Source organism: Papilio xuthus, unplaced genomic scaffold, assembly GCF_000836235.2.
Source record: "Papilio xuthus unplaced genomic scaffold, Pxut_1.1 DF828780.1, whole genome shotgun sequence".
NCBI classification, from domain to species: domain Eukaryota; kingdom Metazoa; phylum Arthropoda; class Insecta; order Lepidoptera; family Papilionidae; genus Papilio; species Papilio xuthus.
In genome coordinates this window covers 5,476,255-5,495,252 of record NW_013529869.1, presented here as the reverse complement: position 1 = coordinate 5,495,252, position 18,998 = coordinate 5,476,255, and the positions used below count along the sequence as shown (strand labels likewise).

Genomic DNA, 18,998 nt, shown 5'->3' with positions numbered 1-18,998 from the left:
AACTAGCTTACCCGATAAACATTTTCTTGCCTTAACTATGATTATATATATACATATACTAGCGGACCCGACAGACGTTGTCCTCTCTACACTTTTCAATTTGAATATTATTTAAAATTTGACACTGCAATGGTAGCGCCGTCTGTTGGATCCAATGTAAAACATTCCAAAATCAACAACTACTAATTAATTAAAAATTAACTAAAAAAACATTGTCCAGCGGACAAAATTGTGAATCTAAACCATTCCCAGATCCCCTTGAACACACACAAAAAATTTCATCAAAATCGGTCCAGTCGTTTGAGAGAAGTTCAGTGACATACACACTCACAGAAGAATTATATATATATAAAGATATAATTAACCTTCTCCTGACAATAATAAACACAACCAAGAAAGATTTAACAAAATTGTTCCAATTCCTTTGTGACAATTCACTAAATATGGGTTGAATAATGTTGATTAAGACTTTTTTAGATTTTCCATGATTCTTCTCATACAGCTTGCAATTGAAAATGTTGTAAATAATTATTGTATATGTATTACTATATTACATAAATAAAATTGTTTCTTTCAATACCTACTTTATCCTTCATAACTACATAAATAGAACATTGTGGAAAAAGAAACAAGCAACATCTTATGGGACAATGAGTCATCACAAATTATACCTTTACGATCTGTTATCCTTAGCTAAGGAAGATCTCTTAACGAGCTGGGAATCTATGTGGTCCATTTCCTCAAATAGTAAGGGCAAATATTATGCAGACATTCAGAGCCATATACCAGTCAAACCATGGTTTTTTAAGTACTCTGGTGGAAATAAGCAAACCACGTCAACGATCTGTCGACTACGTTTAGGCCACGCATGCACTCCTGTTTTTCTGGCTAAAATTCGTGTGAAAGACAGCTCCCTATGTGAATGCGGTCTAGAGGAAGGAACGGTGGATCATATTTTTTTTACTTGTCCTAAAAGGACATCATCATTATTGGATATACTTCCCAATTCCATCCCTCGTCCCACTAACTTTAAGACTCTCTTAACTTTTGTAAATACTTCGTTTATTAATATTTTATTTGACTATATTAACACTAATAATATTAGACTCTAAGTTGTACGTCTTATAACCTACTAACAATATTTAAATGTTTGTGTCTGTCCTTTTGGGTAAATCAACAGTTTCAGGTATTATTCGTTTTTATTCTTTGGTTCACTTGTATATTCACAAGACTTCTCTACAAGCAGAGTATTGTTGCCAGTCTCTAACAAGTTTAAACAGAACCATAAACACTTGACATTGGCCCAATCCGATGAGGGAGAGCCATAAACAAGAAACAGAACAGAAAAAGAAACAAAAAAATTGTGGTGCTGATACACAAAAAAGAAATGTATTTATTTATAATAGCCAAATAACTGTAATAAATAAAAAAGTTTGATGTGATGAGCACACATTTGATCAATTAATTTTATTACAAGACCGATTATTACTCTATAGTTCTTAGTTTGTGGAACCATTCATCATTCATAACCTGTTCTATGACAACCATCCATTAATCCTAATACAAAATTAATTTGATACTCCAAACTATCACTTCTCAAAGTAGGTACTAACTTACATATAAATATTTCTAAGACATTTCAGTTAAATTACACTAATTTACCTCTGCTGACACCAACTCAGAAATAACAGTAATTGTAAAATATAGAAGAGAAAGAACAGAAATTTCTTTCTTTCCATGGTGTTTATGTGATATTTTGTTACTTTTTAGTACTTTTTGTTTGTTTAAAAATGTTTTTTTATGAATAAAAAGTATTTGAGATGACCAACAACCCAGATCATAAAGGCCACTGGGGTGACATGGTGACATGAAATAAGTGCTCCGGGAAGCGTCAAGGCCACTGGGGAGGGATTTTAATTGCAAAACGTGTATATTAATGATTTTTTCATAGCGAATTTATCTTTGGCTAACATATGGTGGAACTCTGTCAATTCAGACACACATTTTAACTAGTTGTTGGTGTACATTTAATTGTAATACAAAAATAATGTACTGTTTATTTATATTTTTATAGTTGTGTAACATGCAAGATTCAACTATTATTTTGCCCCATATAAGGTTAGTTCACATTAGATCTACGCGTATTGAAACATTGGCGCGAGTACTTAGCACATACCATGAGTGGAAGAGCAGCGCCGGTTGCACGATTCGAGTAGGTATCATCGCCACAACTCATGATGTGACATCGCGGGCAAATAGTTAAGCTTTATGTTGTTAAAAAACTATACAAAACACAATTCAATTAAACAAAATTCACTGTACTGTACTGCACTACACTACACTTGGATGCTAAGATGTTTGTTTTGGTGTATATCAAAAGGAACATCCTTAATGTTTTCTATTAAGTTGAACAAAAATATAACTTCATACACTTAAATTACTTCGGCACATGGGGGAGGATTTAAATTATGATATAATATATGATTTCGAAACGCTGCTATAAATACCGCCACAATTCCTTCTGACAAATACATACTGTCGGCCATATTGATTACCGATACTATGTACAAGTTTAGTCATAAAGTTCTTTCAAGTAATCTGCATTTCCGAAAGTAACACCAGGACATTTTGTTATTTTACTTCTAAAATAAAACTAGTTGCATAGTGATTGACTTAAGTTTTATTATATTTTGAACAAAAATCGGCAAAACGACCTATACGAGCATCATTTTCGCGATAAAGTTGAAATTTGAAGTTTGAGATAGGGATGACGATCTCAAATCGATTAATCGAAGAATCGATGCATCGGACCAAATAATTCGATTATTAAATCGATGTGTTGTACTGAATCAATTCAGTGTATCGATATTTTACGCTTGAAAATCGACATTCGATTTTAATACACTTTCACTAGAAAGTCAAGGCTTAAATGAAGAATTTAAACACTTTATCACAAGCAATTGTGCACCTAAAGTATGAACAAAAAAAAACTCTATTTTATCATCATGTTCACTCAATAGCCGTGATGTATATGAGTATCGTAGGATCATCTGTTCCTTGTGAGCGCCTTTTTTTCAGTTGACGGCAACCACTTGGATCCCAGTAGACTTGACAGATTGTTGTTTTTAAAAAGCTTAGGTATAAAGCATGGGGAACTATAAGCAATATGATCTATTTTCTTAACTTTTTATACATTAAACAAATACATTTAGAAAATAAACGCCTTCTTTTATAATTGATCTGATATTTTGATAATTAGCTGAAAATTCCTGATTATACGAATAAGAGATCCCAGACATTGTTTATAATGGTATCGTTCTTGTTTTTCATAAAATGGATTTATTTTTACGATTCGAATCGTAAAAAATCTTTACGAATCGAATCGATATAGAAAATCGATCTTTTTAGAAGGAATCTCCATCCCTAGTTTGAAGCAAAGAACAACGACAAAGAGTATGTAAAATGTAACTGGGTATTATTTTATGTACTCTTTGATTATAGGTACAAATTCTTAAGCTCTTTCCTTTTTTTTTAATTTTATGACCTGGTAACATAGACCTTTAGGTCATATCTTATTTGGTTGGCTATTTACATTTAGAGTATATCAAAGAGTATATAAAAATATGCTAACTACACACTCTTTGGATTTGGTAATTGATTTACTTTTGACCAAAAAAGATATGACCTAAAGGTCTATGTTACCAGGTCATAAATTTAAAAAAAGTAAAAAAAAAAACTTTAGATGATTTTTGACGGCTGACAGCAGACAGCCCCTGACGTTGACGGGCTGACGGGTGAATTCATTTCATTTCATGATTCATAATTTCATATTTGCAATTTTGCAACCGTTAAATAATATTTCTAATTCTAATTTAGAGGCTATATACCATTGAATTGCAAACAATTGATAACATTTACCATAAATGAAATTTGCAGATTTGTTTTCATTTTGACATTGTTTAAACAAGTTACCCAAGACTATAAACTTTACACTAATATTTGTGTAAACCAACAAGATGTGTTGGCAGTAGAAGAAGGAAGACACCCGTAGCGTGTTTTAATGTAGGTAAGTGACGCCCGGCACCAAAACAATTTTACTTAAACTTTTATAACTGGTTGCAAAGTTTGAAATTGTAAAATTATACAAAATGTGTTTGGTGAGACTTCAAGCATCAAAATTTTACCCATTTACGTTGTAAAAATTTAAATTTTATTTGTGTGAGCAGTTGTACTTTATCTAGGCATGAATTAGTGCAATAATTTTAAATTAAATGAAACACTAGGGGTGTGGAGTGTTTAAATGACACTTGCCACATGTTGTCAAGAGATTAGGTATATGTAGAATTGTATACCTTGATATTTGTTAGCACAACATTTTGCACATTGACTAGGTCAAACAATTGTTGCAGGAACATTTTAATATAACAGCTACAAATAAGTTTCTCGTAAGTTTTCAGTGCATATATATATATATATTTTGTTTTTGTATTCCATTAATATTGTATAGAATTTCATCAATGTATATAGTTAGGTTTATTTAATATTGTCAAGTATGGACTAGTTTGGGTACAATCATTTTAATGTAACACACATTTGTATTTCCTTTTATTGGAACAGAGATTTGTTTCTTTTTCACTAATCTCAAGTTAAGGTTTCATTTTTTGGGCTGCCTTCTTTTGTTTTGCTTTATCTATCTATACATATAATAAAAATGGTAAATTGTATGTGCTCAGCTGTGTCGCTGTGCATGTGTCTTGTGTCACATTGACATTCTGCGAGCTAAGCTGAAGTCCATTTTGATATAAAGCTCACCTTATACTGGAATACATTATATTTGAAACTCTTGCTTTTTATTGACATTAATTGTTTTATTCATTGATTGTGAGAAAACAAAGGCTAAATGATAAATGAAGCCTACATAACATATTAGTGAAAACTGCATCAAATATATATGATTTTAGTTCCCTTTATTCACTTGACTTACCTTTGTTTAAAGTTGCTCTGCTTAGATCTTAGTGGCCTTTAATGTTCATAATAATCTTTTAATTTCTGTAAATACACTATAATATTTTGGGAAGTTGATGAGATACAATTAACGAGGCATGTGTTGTGTTCTAATCAACTATGTACATATTTATGTGGAACAGCACCACACCAACAAGTTATTTGCTTATAGTTTTGTTTACACTTTATTAGTACTAGCCTATAGTCTCTTAGTTAAGCGCAATATTCGGAAAACAAAATCTTTAAAATAGATTTTGTTATAAACAAAATTCATTGGTTACTTTGTAAAACATTAATATAAATGTAAAAGTTTTTATCACCTTTGATGCCTTGTTGTGTTGATGCTAAGTAAATTTAGATAATAAGTATTTAAGTTAAACCATTTTATTCCCAGCCTAGGAATCTAGCCTAGCCAGAAATATTAAAGGCATAGAAAAGAAATTTAAATCTACACTGGCAAAGATTTCAAATTATTCTTTTGGAAAAAGGTGAAATATTTTACTTCCCTTTGATCGTACTCTGCTCCTATTGGGGAATATTCTGACGTGTAAGATGATGAAATAAAGAAGAAGAACAGCACATGGTCCTGAATTGCTTTCAGGGGTGGGAGTGCGTGAGGTATGTGGCGCGGAGCGGGCGCGCGGTGGCGCGCGGCGGCGCTGCTGGCGGTGGGCGCGCTGCTCGTATGGGCGTGGGCGACTCGGCGTAGCGTGGGCGTGGGCACGGGCGAGGGGCGGGGCGCGGTGGGCGCCGGGGCGGTGGCGGGCCGCGAGCTGCCGCTGATCTTCATCGGGGGCGTGCCGCGGTCGGGCACGACGCTGATGCGCGCGATGCTGGACGCGCACCCGGAGGTACGGTGCGGGCAGGAGACGCGCGTGGTGCCGCGCATCCTGCAGATGCGGCAGCACTGGATGCGGTCGCAAAAGGAGAGCGTGCGGTTGGAGCAGGCGGGCGTGTCCAAGGCGGTGCTGGACAATGCGATAGCTGCCTTCTGCCTGGAGGTGATCGTGCGGCACGGCGACCCCGCGCCGCGCCTCTGCAACAAGGACCCGCTCGTGCTCAAGATGGGCACCTATGTGCTCGAGTTGTTCCCCAATGCTAAATTTCTCTTCATGGTCCGCGATGGCCGAGCCACCGTTCACTCGATCATAACTCGCAAGGTACTGGTCCTATTTATAAACTATATTAGTTACATTCGTAAATAGTTCGGTTGTTATTTGGGTGGCTTGATGCGAGGTGATGCGAGGTGACGCGAGGTGGTGTGGCAGGTGACCATCACGGGGTTCGACCTGTCGAGCTATCGGCAGTGCCTGAGCAAGTGGAACCACGCGGTGGAGCTAATGTACCAGCAGTGCCGGTCGCTGGGCCCGGCACGGTGCCTGCTGGTGCGGTACGAGGCGCTGGTGCTGGCGCCGGCGGCCACCATGCGCCGCGTGCTGGCCTTCCTGGACCTGCCATGGGACGAGGCCGTGCTGCACCACGAGCGCTACATCAACCAGCCCAACGGCGTCGCGCTCTCCAAGTATGGCTGACCACCTCCAACTATTCCCCAAGTCACACTCTCATTCCATTAACACATACATTTACTTAATGTAATTTTAACTATTATACATTAACCAATACTGCTAACATCACCATATCGGACATGCTTATGTACAACAAAACAATAACACTCATTAACTTTGTATAGTATATGTAAAAGAAATACTGCTTTTACTGAAGTAAATGCACTGCCCGTACAGTGCGCGTGCACGTACACAAACACATCACATGGACATCATTATATTAAAACCCCCTCATCTGATAACGGTTCCAAAGTTATAAGAAACAGTGACTAGATAACAATAAGCAAGTCCGCCTTCTTTACAGTCGCCACAATAGTTAGAGTGGCTGCCCCCCCCCCCACGCACCCTCACCCATCTCACACCGCACTCAACTCCAAGTCATGTATCGATCGATCGAATCACTCCTTCCTTTATTCGAGTATAAACGGTGGCTTCCACTGTCGAAGCACCTTACCAGTTATTTAAAAGAGAACGGAAGCAATGACAAAATGTTCTTGTAGCAGTGCTTCGGCAGTGAAAGCTGTGTTCGCTCTTGTTGTGTGTAATGTTGGCGAAGGCGGTGGTGAGGAAGATGGTAAGGAGGTGTGTCGTGTGCAGTGTGGAGCGCTCCTCGGACCAGGTGGTGCGGCCGGTGAACCTGGACGCGCTGGACAAGTGGGTGGGCCAGCTGCCGGCGGACGTGCGCGCCGACATGGCCGAGCTGGCGCCCATGCTGTCCGTGCTGGGCTACGACCCCTGGGCCAACCCGCCGCACTACGGCACGCGCGAGCCCGCCGCGCCCTCCTCCGCCTGACGCCCTCCTTCGCCTACCAGATGACTATGGGACTACTTTATTATATTTTTGTGTTATGCGATTAAATGAATTGTATATATTTGTAAATAGACGATATCGCCCTTGTGGCAGGAGCGCGCCCTGCGGTCCCTTAATTAAATTCTATTTTATGTTTCAAAGTTTTTCATTTTTAACGAAGTTTAAACATATGCAAATAAAGGATCTACACACTGTAAAATCCCTGCGCCCTGTGTCTGAATCAGCTCGCTAGCGCCCCCATGTCCAATGTCAAAAAAGTTTTTATATAATGGATAGGCACTAGACTACTTATTTTACTCTTTGGGTGATTTCTTCGAAAGCTTTTCGTTCTTCTACTTCTCGTTCGGCTACTAGTCGGACGGAGACGCGGGCGACAACTAGTACAATACAAATGAGAATGTTTGAATGGATGTTTGTTTGAAGGTATCACCAGAACGGCTGTAGAGATCTAGCTGAAATTTGATTAGCATAGATGTAGAAAATAGCCGGGAAGAACCCATAGGCTATTTTTTTTTTATAACGCGCAGACGAAGTCGCGGCCGACATCTAGTCATAACAAATGTACTCATCGATCCTTCAAATTCTTTGATAACAAACATCGCCATCTAGCGCATGCGTTACAAGCTCAGATTTTAGGTGAATGCGGTGACAGCGTGCGGCGAACAGATGGCGCTGAACTGCGCGACTTGGCCCGTGGCAAAACACCGGCACTTTGACTTTTAGCGCGGCGACTGGCGGCGACCGTTTACGACTCTGTTCTTGTAGGTCATCGCTTCACCAACACTGTACTGCCATCGTGGCTTGGGAGTCACATAAAAGCTGTCGGATTTTGTAAAAACTTGTAGCTAGCGACCTTCCAATTTTATTTACCTCGTACAGATTGCTGGCGTAGTCGTTTCTTGTTGATAAAAGCTAGATAATTAATACTTGGCATGTTAAGTCTGTTAAGTAGAAATTTAAAAATTTAAGCTATCTAGCGTCACCGAAATTCGAGCTGTAACAATTGGAAAATGAAAGAAAACTTGTTTTATTCGTTAGACATAATGCTAGCTGTCGTCAGAGAGTTCGTCCTTGTGGAGTTGAAAAAAAACTCAATGAGTAGCCTGTCTAAACTTATATAAAAACGGCTAAACACTCACGTATATTCATCCGGTGGCGGCATCGGCCATCGGGGGCCCTTCATCAGGGTGAGTGGGATTGGTATTATTTTGCGTACGCGGCCCGTCGCTCACGGATGAATATACGTGAGTGTTTAGCAGTTTTTATATAAGTTTATTATAATTACTCACGAAAGTTTGAATAATTGAGTAGCCTGTCTGTTCTTCCAACTATATTTTACATCTGTGCCAAACATCAAGACTCGTTCCGGAGATGTCTTTTAACAAACATCCATCTATCCATCCATGTAAACTTTCGCATTAAATTATATTAAGAAATCCTTTTGTGATTTCTGTGGATATATGATGATTTTTGTGGTCTGTGTATTAAAATATTTGTATAATAGTAAGTAGGATTTACTAACGAAAAATCATTCAAAATATAAACTATTTATAGTTTTGTGTCTATACACTTCGTAACCTGTATTCACCCCATATTATGATATACTATTTTTTTACGAATTTTCATAACTATAATAAAAATTCCTTTGTGAGCGACTAAAAATATATATGAAACGAACATGAGCAGAGACCATTCCAGGAAGTAACAATCAAAAGTCAAAATACAAATACATTCTCAATTTTTGCAAACGAAAGAGGTTTTGGCGGGCGCCTGCACTTACATGCGTGCACCGCACCGCAGCGGCCGGCGGCGGCGCGGGCCCCAACACTCGGTGAACACTAGGCAGCACAGCCGACAGCGTACAGCAGTGCATCGCCGCCGCCCGCGGGGAAAGGACGTATCGTTCGTTATCGGCCCTCGCTCCCACGTGCTCTTCGATCTTCGCGGAGGAAATGTTTACATACCGATCCGTTCTTCTCCTGACTTACGACAACAATAAAGTTGGATCCGATTCTAACAAGTAATAAAATAATTAGCACGAGCGTACAAAATTGATCGAAGGAAGTGTCGTGCTTTTAAAAAAAGAAAGTGTAACGTTCTACGGTACTATGCGGTGAGAGTGTCCTATCGTCATGCTCCGAGCGCTGCTGGTGCTAGGCGCGGCGAGCGCGGCGGCCGGCGCCAAGCTCGCGCCTCTCGATGTGCCGCGCTGCTGTCCCGCCGGCCAGAGCCTCTCGCCTGATGCGCTGCGGGCCGCCGCGCTCGAGCCCGCGCGCGCCGCCGCCGCCTGCGCGCCACCAGCACCCGGCACGCCTGCTTGGGCCCCGCTGGTGTACGCGCCCGCTCGCAACACGTTCCTGGAGCGTGGCCGCCTACCGCAGCATTGGCGGCCGCTGGATGCAGCGCTCCCGAGCTGTGCCGCGCTGCGCGTGCTTCCAGAACACGCCGCGCCTTACGCCCTGCTTGCCAACAATGGCTCGCTGCTGCTGCGCGGCACCACCCACGCCCTGCCGCCGGCGCGCTATTGCGCGGACGAGGGCGGCGCGCTCGTTTGCGAGGAAGACGTACCGCACGGACCGACCAAGTGCTGCGCCGAAGGCCAGGGTTTCGACGGTGCCCACTGCGCGGAAGAGTCGGGCACCGCAGATGAGGCACCGACGGCCGTGCTGGACGAGCTTCGCGCGCTCGCCAACGGTAGTGACGTGGGCTTTGGCTGGCCGGCGTGCGCGGAGGGCTCACGGTACGCGGTGGCGGGTGCTCTGGGTGGCGCGCGACTGGAGGCGGGCGGCGCGCTGCGGCTGCGGGCGGCGGGCGGCTGGGCGCGTTTGGCGGGCGGCGCGTGGTGCGCGGAATCGGTGCGAGGTGCGGTGGGCTCGCGCGTGCTGGCTTGCGAGGCGGCGGCTCGCGCGGTGGGTGGCGGGCCGGCGCATCACGCGTTGTACGGCGCGGGGCTAGCCGTGGGTGCGGCGTTCCTCGCGGCCACGCTAGCGGCAAGCTTTGCGCTGCCGGCGGCGCACCACGCGCTGCACTGGCGCTGCCAGACGCACTACGTTGCGGCGCTGATGCTGGGCGACGTGCTGCTGGCCGCGACGCAGCTGGCCGGGGATCGTGTGCCGCCTGGGGTGTGCCGCGCGCTGGGTGAGTCTCGCTGCACCCTGTGCCCTGCCCTCCGTCCGCGTGTGGGCCGCCGTGCTAAGTGACGTGTTTGCTCTGTGCATGTGGTGCGACGCGGCGTGGGCGCGGATTTGTTGCGGGCGCTGCAGCCGTGTGTATGCACTTCCTATTCCTTTCGGCGTTCTTCTGGCTCAACACAATGTGCTTTAACATCTGGTGGACTTTCAGGTGAGTGAGTATCCATTTTATTAAAGACTTCCACAAATAAAATGGAATGACAATAAACACAAGAAGTTTTAAAGGTTTAAGAATAGGTACGTTAATAGTATTTCACAACAACAAATTGTAAATGTCAGTTTGTAATTTTACCAGCCGTATGAAAGGACTAGCCATTAGGTACAGCTCATCATCAGCTCAATGTACGTGCCCAGCGAGAGGCGCGGAGCCTATCCGAAATTAGGGGTGACTAGGCCATAGACAACCATGCTGGCCCAGTGCGTGCATACAGTTCAGTAGAAATGATGAAAACAGCCCGAAAGACAGTTGTTGAGTTTGGTTGTTTTAGCGAGAAATAGGGTTAGTGGTATATAATTTAGCCAAAACAAACAACCGTAGTGATGATATATTTAATGCTTACACTTTAAAATAGTCTTATTAACCCTTTTGTTCATTTTGTATAGTATATAATATAATACATACAACTTTATAAAAATATACCAGCACTATAAAACAATTTTTGACTTAGTTTTTTTTTACTTTGTTTGTTGGTTTTCTTCAAAAAAGAAATGTTGCCACAATAAGGATTAACATGTATCATGTACTTTTTTGTTGTGTTTAAATTTATTGTATTGTATACATAGTCATATTCTCCATCATTATCTTCTGGATTATCTTCAACATTTGCATTTGGCCAGATAAATATTGTTATAAAATGGCATTACCAAAATGCTGTCTTGATGGGCACTTTCAAATCATAGTTTTTGGTTGATGGGAGTGAAATAGAAGTTGTTATTCTTACGTGGTTTTTTACCCAGAATACGCATCTCCATTTAAAAAAAACATTTTCTGCAAAAAAGCATATTGGAAAAAATGTGACTTAGGAAGTTTTTAAAATAACCGATTTAAATAAACTACTTACAAATATTATAAATCCGAATAGTATGGATGGATGTTTGTTAGAAGGTATCTCCAGGACTACTGCATATATCTCGCTCAAATTTATCATACATTTAGAACATAGTCTAGAAGAACACTGTCCTAGGCTACTAATCTAGTTATTCTTAATTCCGCACGGAGTGTGAGTGGCGGGAAATAGCTAGTTTAATAAAAGCAAAATAGAGGCCACGAACAATGACTTTATTTTATAGATAAATAGCTGTCGACTCTGTGACTGACTCTGTCTACGCGCAATTAAGAAAAACTAAATTAGTAGCCTATGTGTTCTTCCAGACTATGTTCTAAATCAATCATACATTTGAGCGAGATCTATGCAGCTTCTGGAGATACCATCTAACATCCATCCATCCTAACATTTGCTTATTACCAATCCAAATATTGTATACAATGGACGTAGATATAGCTAAGCCACTAAAAGGGTTAAAATCCGGTTTTCACGATTCTGGTGGGCGATGGTTGGAGTGGCGTGTGTAGAGCTGGGTGCGTGTGCGCAGGGACTTCCGGCCGACGTCGCTGGAGCGCGGGCAGGAGGCGTGCCGGCTACGCGTGTACCAGGTGTACGCGTGGGGCGCGCCGCTGGCGCTGGCGGGCGCGGGTGCATTGCTGGACCGGCTGCCGGCGGCGGCCGCGGCGGGCTACCTGCGCCCGCGCTTCGCCGTGCGACGCTGCTGGTTTTACGGCGACGCCGAGGTGCTCGTCTACTTCTTCGGCCCGGTGGGCGTACTGCTGCTCGTCAACCTCGCACTCTTCGTCTCCACCACGCGCCAACTCACCTGCGGCCTCTGGCGCCGCGACGAAGTCAAGTCCACATCCGAGAGGTACTAAGCACAGTGAGCCGTGTCATCTAGATAACAAAGAGCGCGCGACGTGACGCCGCAACCATCTTTATAATATTATTATATTTCAGAGTTCGATACTTTGCACGGTGTTTTTACTTTTTTTGTCGTTTGTTTTACTAATATTATATAATAAATGCGTATGTTTAGATGATTGGATGTTTGTTTGAAGGTTTCTCCAAAACGCCCAGTAGATCCCGATTAAATTTGGTATGGATGTAGAACATAGTCTGGGAGAACACATAGGTTACTAATTATTTTTTTTTTCAATTTCGCGCGAACGGAGTCGTGGGTGACAGCTAGTCGAAAAATATTGTGGTAAATTGATGTGCGCAAAGCGATGTTACAGGGGAAACATGAGTGGGAGCGCTTAAACACGGTCCACGAATAAACTAAGAGTTCGGTTAGGAAATGCAAGTCCATGTGGTCGTTGTGTATCGCAGGGCGGCGCTGGGCCGCGTGTGCGCCAAGCTGGTGGTGGTGATGGGCGTGACGTGGGTGGCGGACGTGGTGTCGTGGGCGGCGGGCGGGCCGGCCTACCTCTGGTACGCCACCGACCTGCTCAACGCGCTGCAGGGCCTGTTCATCTTCCTGGTGGCGGGCTGCCAGCCGCACGCGTGGGCGGCCGCCAAGCGCGCGGCGGCGGCGCTATGCGCGCGGCGTGGCCGGCACGCGCGTCACGCCGCGCACTCCTCCTCGCACCTGCCCTCCTGCGGGGAGTCGCTCACGCACACCACGGCCGCGCCCGCGCCGCAGCCGCCCGCCGCGCCCACCGTGCCCACCGCGCCCACCGCGCCCGGTGCACCCGCAGCGCCCGCCGCGCCCCCCGCGCGCCTTCCCATGGAGACGGTGTGCTGACCCGCGCCGGGCGTCCGCTCGGTCTCGGTCTTTCCATACGTATTTGTATATGTGTTAAATAGTATAATGAAGTGAACTTGAACGACTTGAACGTCTCGCCCGTTCTATTGGCTGTTAGTATAACGACAAGCAGTGACAAGTGACCGCCGCGTGTCCGCCGCGAGCTCGCCGTGTGTCCGCCGCGCAGTTGCGTGTGACGTGACGCGTGCAGGTTACAATATTTATATATACGAGTCTGTAAGTGATAAGTTATTAACGATTGAATGTATGAGTACATTTTTATGAAGTATTAATAAAAAAAGAAAGAGAAAGGAGCATAGTTTCATTGTCGTCGCACTCCGCCCCGCAGCCGCATCACTGTAATACTCATTTTGAACGAAACAGTAACATGAGTTAGGAAATGGTATTAAAAACACAGTTTCCATCGTAAATTACATTTCCTGATGGTTTATATATGGGTATGGGTATGGGTATTGGTAAAAAGAAGAACTCGGCTACAACTAAAAGTTATCAATTAGCTAAGGTAAAAGGCCGACAAGTTATGTGGTTATTATTATTTAGAGTAGGAGTAGAGTATTCGCTAGAGTATTCGAATGATGGGATTTCCTTGGTAATATAGACAAACACTGTATATGTATATGACGTGTTAATGCTTTGGCCGCCTATGGATGATATTATGGAGGTCAACGTGGTTATCAAATAGTATGTTTTACCCTTAAATATTTATCACCAAAATTGCTACCGCTATAAAGTCTTTCTTATTTATATTACAAGATTGCATTTCGAAGCGTGCATTGTTTGTATTTCAATAATCACGATTTCTCTTAATGTCTAATATGTATCAGGATGCGGCAAAAGTTGGACAATTGTTTAAGCTAAAATAACGTTTTGACAAACATTTTTAAGAAAACAATTGAAATAAAACAAAAATGTACAAATATTAAATGATGTTAAAAAGCTAACGTCGCGTCGACATTGTTGACTGGGGATTATACAGGACAGGAGTCGTTGTGGTTCATTGCTTGATAAACATTCCAATGAATATTACGTGAGTACGAGATATTGTGCGAGAAGAATCAACACGCACGGCATGCAGCGGCCGCCAGCTGGCTCGCTCGACCTGGCCGCGGCAGTTTACCGAACTTTAACGAAAGTAATGGCGCTCTTGAACCAGTTTTATAAAAATGGTGCTTGTAACAGTAACGAGATGGTGGGGCGCGAGGCGGCGCTGCGGCGGAGAGCGCGCGGGGAAATCCGTTGCGCAGCCCGCCACCCGTCTCTTAGCGGTGTCTGTTTACACCTTCTGCGTAACGTTACCTTGAATTTTGTTCATAATATGACACCCTCGCCTTGTATTATTACATCATGTAAACGAAGATGTCGGTAACAGGCAGTGTCGGAGGCGGCGTCAGCCTTTGCTTTCGTGGAAGTACTCGCGTCTTTGTCTTTTTCCGATGTGACAGGAGTCGTAAAAAGAAAAACATGTCAGAATTTATTAAGTAGCAAAGTAAGTAATCCTAGTTCTCCCGGCGCGGCGGTGGCGGCGGTGGCGGCCGTGGCGGCGGCTGACGGACAAGGCGGGCCCGGAATTACCGTCGGTAGCGCTGCAGTGGCGCCAGACATATATAGCTTTTATTCACATAGAAGTTACAATGAGCGTTTTCGTCTATTTTTACTCTAGCTAGTGCTTCTATGCAAAAATAATAACAATGCTGGTCTTCTCTGCCGACTGAATCTCGGTAATTAACCACAAAGTTTATTTATTTAATGAAACTTTAAATATATATTATACATAGATATGTAAACAACACATATTTGGGAAACATAACACTTTTTTTATAATTTCAGTATTAAATAAACATTGAAAATATTATTTATAAAACAATAGATAATGAAAGGAACAGTTTAAATCAAATATATTTGTAAATAAGTATTTATCTTTTATATATTTATATGTATTAGAAGGCAGGCAGGGTAGGGTCAGGGTTAAATAAAAAGTGGTAAACATTTGCGGCCGCGCTTGTGGGTGGATGGAGGAAAGTGTTGCGAAAAGCTCTTAATACAAGTACAAGTGTGTGCACTATATTATAAAACTGATTTTGTATTGTAAGTCGTAGGGCCGCCTCGCCGCCTCGCCGCCGCATCGGGCGCTAGTTTACAAACATCGCAATCTTCCAGTCTATGTGCTCGTGCGTATTTGAATGAATTACGTTTGCTCGTAACATCGATCACTGCTATTGTCTTCCATTGCACAATAGCATATTTTCACAATGAATTGTCAAATCGACATTTAAATACTTTATCACACCCTCTCCTTGACACACGCACAACGTTATTATGTACGTATTTGAACTATCGTAGATGTAATTTATATGAGACCGCTGATTTTAATTGACATAACTTTATTATTAATGTGTGGTGCAGGAAGAAGCAAGGAGAACATGATGGCCGCCGCGACTCTGGCTGGCTCTGCGGCTGCTGGTGAGCGGACCGGTTCGAGTCGTCCGCCCGCGCCCTCTTGCAGTTGACAAAATCATGACGCGACTTCCTTATTAGCGCTCGGAGATTGTGCGATTGTCTTTGCATCCTCATTACACGAGGCATTCATTAAACGCACGTATTCTATATAAACTACTCTTGATAGTACTGTTTTATAAAACATAGCAGTAGCCCGCCACTTCGTCCGCGTGGAATTTAAAATGTACTAATAAAAAGTGATTTTTTTTTCAAATGAGTTCAGTGATATCAGAGTCTATTCACAAAAACAAGCAAATATAGTTGTTGTTGTTTGTAATATAACTATAGAAGATGGCTGGGACGTAGCAGACTGGCGTGTGAGGACGGAGAGTAGGTGCCTAAATGTCATTGCAGCTTTCGCGCACGAGTTTCATACGAACGGACGGACGTTGCAATTTCTCCCTGTCCTTGTCCTACCCTGCGCGGGTTAGGCACTGGTATTCGTCCTCCCAATCCCAATCTATCTATTATTCAGCATTCGGCCTCCTTGGGTCGTTTGCAGCTCACAGATAGCGTCGTACTCAATACATTAGTTCATTAAGTCGACACAACTACTGAAACAAAAATGAGAAATATCTTCGCAATTTATGAGATGCGTGAGATTCAAGAAACATGTAAAATATCAGATTTTTTTTTAAAATGAACGTAGACATGGTAACATTAATAACCGACGGTCTATTTGTCAAACACGTACAGAAGTACACACCACACACATACACACTTACACACAGACAGAGAGCCGAGTGCGCGAATGGCGAGCGGCGGCGTCGGCGGCGGCGGCGGCGGCGGCGCTACGTTTAGCTCCGGAAGTCGCCGCATCAAAAATACACTTGTTTTCGCTTATTTTAACTACATACCTACCCTACATTTGTAATTTAATTTCTGGTAATTGTATTTTTAATTTACATACGACTAAGGACAAAAGTGTACACGTTTACACACGTTACACACCTTTACATATTTGCACAGAGACCGGCAATTTGCTATAATCGTTGTTGGCAACGGTTACTTTGCTATTTTGTCCAATTTTGTTTGCGGCGATGCCGGTTGCTGTTTTACCATCTTTTACTGTAAAAAAAGTAACGCATCTCACGGTATGAGATCTGCCGTTTTTATTTGGAAGTGACAAGAGCCGACAGCGAGGAGGCTGATCCGCGCCGACGACGGTCTCGATTCTAGCATTTCGCATCTCGCTGCGTGACGTCATCCGGAGCGTGCAAATGTAAACATTTTTATATTTAAAAATACAAGAATCTAGATATGTAAAGATATACAAATAGGTAAGAGCTATTAGTCTTGCGATAAAGATTAATACCTGGCATATCTCATGAGCAAGTAATGTGGGAATGGAATGATCGAGGCTCGAGAGCATGGGGGCGCGGGGCGAGTGAGCTCCGTGCCTGCACCGCTAGCTGAGCGCAACAAGCCTCGCTCTTACAACGGTACACGTCCTCTAGTGCACGCAGTATACTGCGAGAGCGCGGTGTTGCATCGCTCCATCTCGCATATACAAACCTTGATCATCATAAGTTACATTGAATACCAGTTTTTTAACGCAATTGTAGTTACAGTAAACGCAGTGTGCAATAAATCTGAAATAAAGACACTGACAGACTAGCACGTTGCTCACTCCGTAGTTTATAATGTGAGCTGGCGGCGAGGTGTACGCGCTTTGCCAACGTGTACGCATACATGCATACACTCATATATAACTTAAATGACGGTTTCCAGCATAATTAGAACTACAACTTCGGTACGCACTTCAGAGCCTCGGTGGCGCAGTAGGCAGCGCGTAAGTCTCATAATCTTAAGGTCGTGAGTTCGATCCTCACCCGGGGCATTACTTTTGTACCATTTTATAGTGTGGCATGTTATAGTTTGTTTATTTACCAGATTTTTTTACATTTTGAAGTAGTTCTTACTGCAATAATAAAAATGTCAATAGTAAAATGCCATTTATTTTTAACAAATACTTCTACTATTTGAACCCACGACTTCGGCAGCGTCTAATTGAACGAAAATTGTTTATTTCCAAAATTCAGATATATTCACAATTATTAAGATCAAATCAACGACGACATCAACATTGTTTAACTCTATAGCTATATTCTATTTCTGTGAAACTCTTTCATTCCAAAATAAGAAATTTTAGTATAATAAGTTACTAAACACTTTAGTTTATCTGAATCGTATTTCGTTAAAAATTCGATATAAAATGCAGTTTAATTTCTTAGGTCGCTTCCTGATGACAGGTATATTGCAAAATGTTTTCCATACAAATGGCAGAATGTTCAATTTGTCTGGTACAGTCTACAGCTTGAAGTTGGGATGCGTGTTGTACTCTGCGCCACCGCTTTCTCTTTGCCTTCGCCCCCTCCCCTACCGCACGCCGCACGTCGCCAGTCAGCGAAAGCATCAGGGAGGAGCACAGTATACTCACAGTTCGTATTCATAATATTATATTATATTAATGTGACAACCGGTCATTGAAATATATTAAGTAGTTTAGCATAGAGTAGAGTGAGACGCGCACGAAGAATCAGCGGGGTTAGGCATACGCTTCCAAGCAATCCCATAGCGAACTTCAAAAATGTATGGAACTGACGCGCGATAACCACATCACTTATCGAAAGTTATTCTCACTTCCATACATATTTGAAGTTCGTTATGGAATTGTTTGGGAGAAAATACACTTTATCCAACCCCCAAGGTTGGACCCGTAAGACATTTCTGTCATGATGCTCGCTTGCTTGCTTTATGCAATCGACGAATCAAATGTTATAAGTGTAACAGCGCCGTCTTTTGACACAATAACTAAAATAATTTTACATTATCAAAGCATCATACAAATAAAAATATACTGTTCTTTTCTATTCATTCACAAACAACAGTTAAAACTTCGGAGACTCAATTTTCTCGAATTTTTTTTCACACATAAAAATGAGTAGTTTTTCCTCTGCGTATAGACAAAGGAACAATTTGTTGCTCCAGTACGTTTAAGTCACGCTTTCTATTTGGCGAAGTTAAGCATAAATGTCAGGTATTTGCACTTATATTTATTTGGTGTTTACCTTTGCTTTCAACGTTTGAATGTTTCACGCAAAATACCCGCTAGTC

The 18,998-nt window shown here is 42.5% G+C and overlaps 2 protein-coding genes and 1 non-coding gene across 4 annotated transcripts; all 3 read left to right on the top strand.

Moving 5' to 3' along the window:
• Positions 1-3,765: 3,765 nt before the first annotated feature.
• On the top strand, positions 3,766-7,515 carry Tpst (tyrosylprotein sulfotransferase). Of its 2 annotated transcripts, XM_013326967.1 has the most exons (5): positions 3,766-4,066; positions 4,410-4,445; positions 5,606-6,164; positions 6,273-6,526; positions 7,167-7,515. In XM_013326967.1, exons 3-5 carry the CDS (start codon positions 5,625-5,627, stop codon positions 7,360-7,362), a joined length of 990 nt encoding a protein of 329 aa, XP_013182421.1. In that variant the 5' UTR covers positions 3,766-4,066; positions 4,410-4,445; positions 5,606-5,624; the 3' UTR covers positions 7,363-7,515. The 2 variants fall into 2 exon arrangements, with proteins under 2 accessions (XP_013182421.1, XP_013182420.1); XM_013326966.1 differs by lacking the exon at positions 4,410-4,445.
• A 1,620-nt stretch (positions 7,516-9,135) lies between these two features.
• mthl1 (adhesion G-protein coupled receptor methuselah-like 1) lies at positions 9,136-13,364 on the top strand. The gene is made up of 4 exons (XM_013326521.1): positions 9,136-10,518; positions 10,644-10,722; positions 12,165-12,488; positions 12,950-13,364. The coding sequence occupies exons 1-4, from the start codon at positions 9,513-9,515 to the stop codon at positions 13,362-13,364; spliced, it is 1,824 nt and encodes a 607-aa protein (XP_013181975.1). The 5' UTR covers positions 9,136-9,512.
• A 4,284-nt stretch (positions 13,365-17,648) lies between these two features.
• TRNAM-CAU (transfer RNA methionine (anticodon CAU)) lies at positions 17,649-17,721 on the top strand. The gene has a single exon. It is a non-coding gene; the product is annotated as a tRNA-Met (tRNA).
• The last annotated feature ends 1,277 nt before the right edge of the window (positions 17,722-18,998 follow it).